The following is a 2,952-nucleotide window of genomic DNA, read 5'->3' as shown; positions in this document are numbered from 1 at the left end:
TTATTTTTCTTTCATGTGACTGTGTGTTGAATTTTTATACAATATCAAGACGATAATTCATTACTCTGCCGTTATAAATTTTAAACGTTCATTAATATACATACATATATAACATATGTATATATATAGATAATTGATTAATGAACCAAAGTCCACTTCTTGACCACGATCCACTTTTTAAACATTCTCGGACGCCGTGAACAGAGCTTCACTGTGACCACGTCGCTCCTTCCCACGTGATCAGCAATGGAGAAAGCCCCAACCAAACAAGAGCGATAACTTCTCTCATCGGGATAAGCATGACTGCAAGAGCAGGAGAAGAAGAAGCAGGGGAACGGTGATTCCTTCATCAAGGCCATTTACACCCTTCCCTCTTACAACCGAGCAGAGCAATGAAATGCCCTCTTAAAAGCCAGCAGATTACAGTCCTTATGTTTAATTATCCTCTCTTTTTCTAACTACCACTATCTCTCCACCTCTTTCCTGTCTTCCCATCTTCCCATCCCCTTCTTCTATATTTATACTTCTCCTCTTTCGTTGCTCGCTCCGTGCTGCAGAGTACAAATGGAGGTTGGCTCCAAGTTCTTATTTTTATACTTCTTTTTTACTCTGTTCTTGATAGGAAAGTTTAATATAGTTTTATTTGAATCGTTTTGTGCTGCAGGAGATGATGAGGTGGCAAATTCCTGCTTTTGGAAACTGGGAATACTACGACGATTTGGACATCTCTCACTACTTCGATTGTGTAGGCCATGATACTCTGTTTCCGCCATGTTTCTTCTGCGAGGAGGAGCTCTTCAAAGCTCCGGTAGCCATGCCGGTGAAGTATTCATATCCTTACGACGACCATTGCCGCCGAAAGGTCAGACCTTTGGAGCTCTCTTTGGTTTCTCTTTAGGTTTATGTTCGGATTTAGCGGATTTGTCAAGGTTTTTTTCTCTTTAATGGTTTGTTTCAGGTGAGGAAAAAAGTAAGCGGCGCTGGAGAGAATAAGCGCAGCAAGAAGGTGCAGGAACAGAGGAAGCAAGAAAGGGTCTGCAACGCAACGGCGGCGACGCCTAGAAGGCGCACGGCTCCCATGGCGGTGGATGAGGATTTGTACAAGATTCCGCCTGAGCTTCTCTATCCCAAGCGCAAGAGGAAGAAGGTGCTGAGGAGTCTGTTATCGGGTTGTATGGGCGTGGCCTGCATCCGCTGAGCTTGATGAAGAACAATTGGATCACAAAATTTGCTCTTTTGCGTGTTTCATTCATGTCCCTTTAAAAAAATTTGTTGCCTTGCAAAACCTGAAGTTTGCCTTGTTGATCGTACTTTTTCAATTTTGTCAAGCGTAATTTCTAATTTTGATGACGCCATTGATATGAATGGCAATTGGGACAAGTTTTGGCACCTTTTCTGGTTGGGTTTGAGTAAATTCTATCCCAATATGTTGGACTTAAAGGAGGACTGGCGAGCGCTCGTATGCGTGTCGTGTTCGGTGGGATGCTCGAATTTTTTTTCACATTGTCGGACGAGGTTCTAAATTTATTTATTGTTTAGGTCAAACTGCTCGAATCAGGTTTGATCCGACTCAAAACTCATGATGAAATCTGACTCATCTAACTCTATTATGTGAGTCATATAAAATTTTCAAATTAATATATCTCAATTAATTAACCTAATTTGAACCTACTTTTTTTTTTCTTAATTTAGAGTAGTTATTTGGGCCAATGCTAATTTGTACGTCCTAAAAAATATTTGCTCGAGCTGCAAATATTTAATTATCTACACGAAATTCATATGAGGTGTCTTTCTAGGATAAATCAAATAATGTAAACGATGATCTGGTCTGATCAAATAAGTTCAAATTAAATAATGTGCTTCAAACATAATAAGAAATTTTGAAATATAATTTGCTAGGCCAAATGATCTTCAAATACGTTAAATTTATAGTCAAATCAATAGTTTCGATCAAAATGAATCCAATGACTCTAAGATTACTTAATTATGACATAATTAAGACATTTAATTACTCATAAAAAATCATGAGATCAAAATGATCACTTCGGATTGTACCAGTTAGTTGTTTGGATTAATGCGGTATTTGCAAACAAATGTTACTCTCAAAATTTGTCAATAGATCTGTTGCATGATGGAAGATTCACGACGGTAAAGTGATATTTAAAGTTTTAGCATTGCACGAAAATTCAACACATACAAATCGATAATAAAAAAGCAGCAAGATGAAACACCATGAGTATTAACATGAAAATATCCTATAAAGTGAAAAGTATTATGCGGTGAACCCCAATCAAAATGATCCACTATATAGTCGTAACTACATAAGTTCACTTTTCTCTTGAATTAAAGAAGTTAAAAAATCAAATCTTATAATTGCATATTTACATTTCTAGGCATGCGTACAGTGTATTGATGCAATGATTGTGACGTGAATGTCATACAACACTTTAAGTAATGATCGATGTGTGTACTTTTTATGTAATGATGATGATCTCTTGTAAGAGTTAGTTTTTCCGGAGATAAATCAACTACTTAGGTAGGTGGCCTCAACTTGACCACTTTGATCGGTGGGTTCGGTTTGACCACTTCCGCAGTGACCCAGTTCAACCACTTCAGCAGTTCCAAAAAAACATGATTAATTAAATTATTATTATTGAGATAAAAATTTTATTTCACTAAACACCATTCAAAGGCCGCACATCCGCACCGTTCACTTTTCTTACAAGAAAATTTCTTCCCTTCTACGTGTAAAAGCTTTACTCACAACGAATTTGCCATGCTCCGGATGTGGGACATCCATCCTTGCTGCAGCGTGGTATCTATCGTCCTGACGCGGTCCGTCCTTCCCCGCAGGAGATGCTGATTGCCTTTTTAGGCCTATTTACACACATATCACAAATTCTATTTATTTACATACCTAAATTTATATATATATATATATATATATATATA

General features: G+C 37.5%; 1 protein-coding gene across 1 annotated transcript; it reads left to right on the top strand.

Annotated features, from left to right (window-relative positions):
* Window positions 1–207: 207 nt before the first annotated feature.
* LOC110033013 lies at window positions 208–1,382 on the top strand. Its single transcript, XM_020736840.1, has 3 exons — window positions 208–570; window positions 665–862; window positions 959–1,382. Exons 1-3 carry the CDS (start codon window positions 565–567, stop codon window positions 1,196–1,198), a joined length of 444 nt encoding a protein of 147 aa, XP_020592499.1. The 5' UTR covers window positions 208–564; the 3' UTR covers window positions 1,199–1,382.
* Window positions 1,383–2,952: the final 1,570 nt, after the last annotated feature.

This window comes from Phalaenopsis equestris, unplaced genomic scaffold, assembly GCF_001263595.1.
Source record: "Phalaenopsis equestris unplaced genomic scaffold, ASM126359v1 Scaffold001079, whole genome shotgun sequence".
Taxonomy (NCBI): Eukaryota; Viridiplantae; Streptophyta; class Magnoliopsida; order Asparagales; family Orchidaceae; genus Phalaenopsis; species Phalaenopsis equestris.
This window is presented reverse-complemented; position numbering and strand designations above follow the sequence as displayed.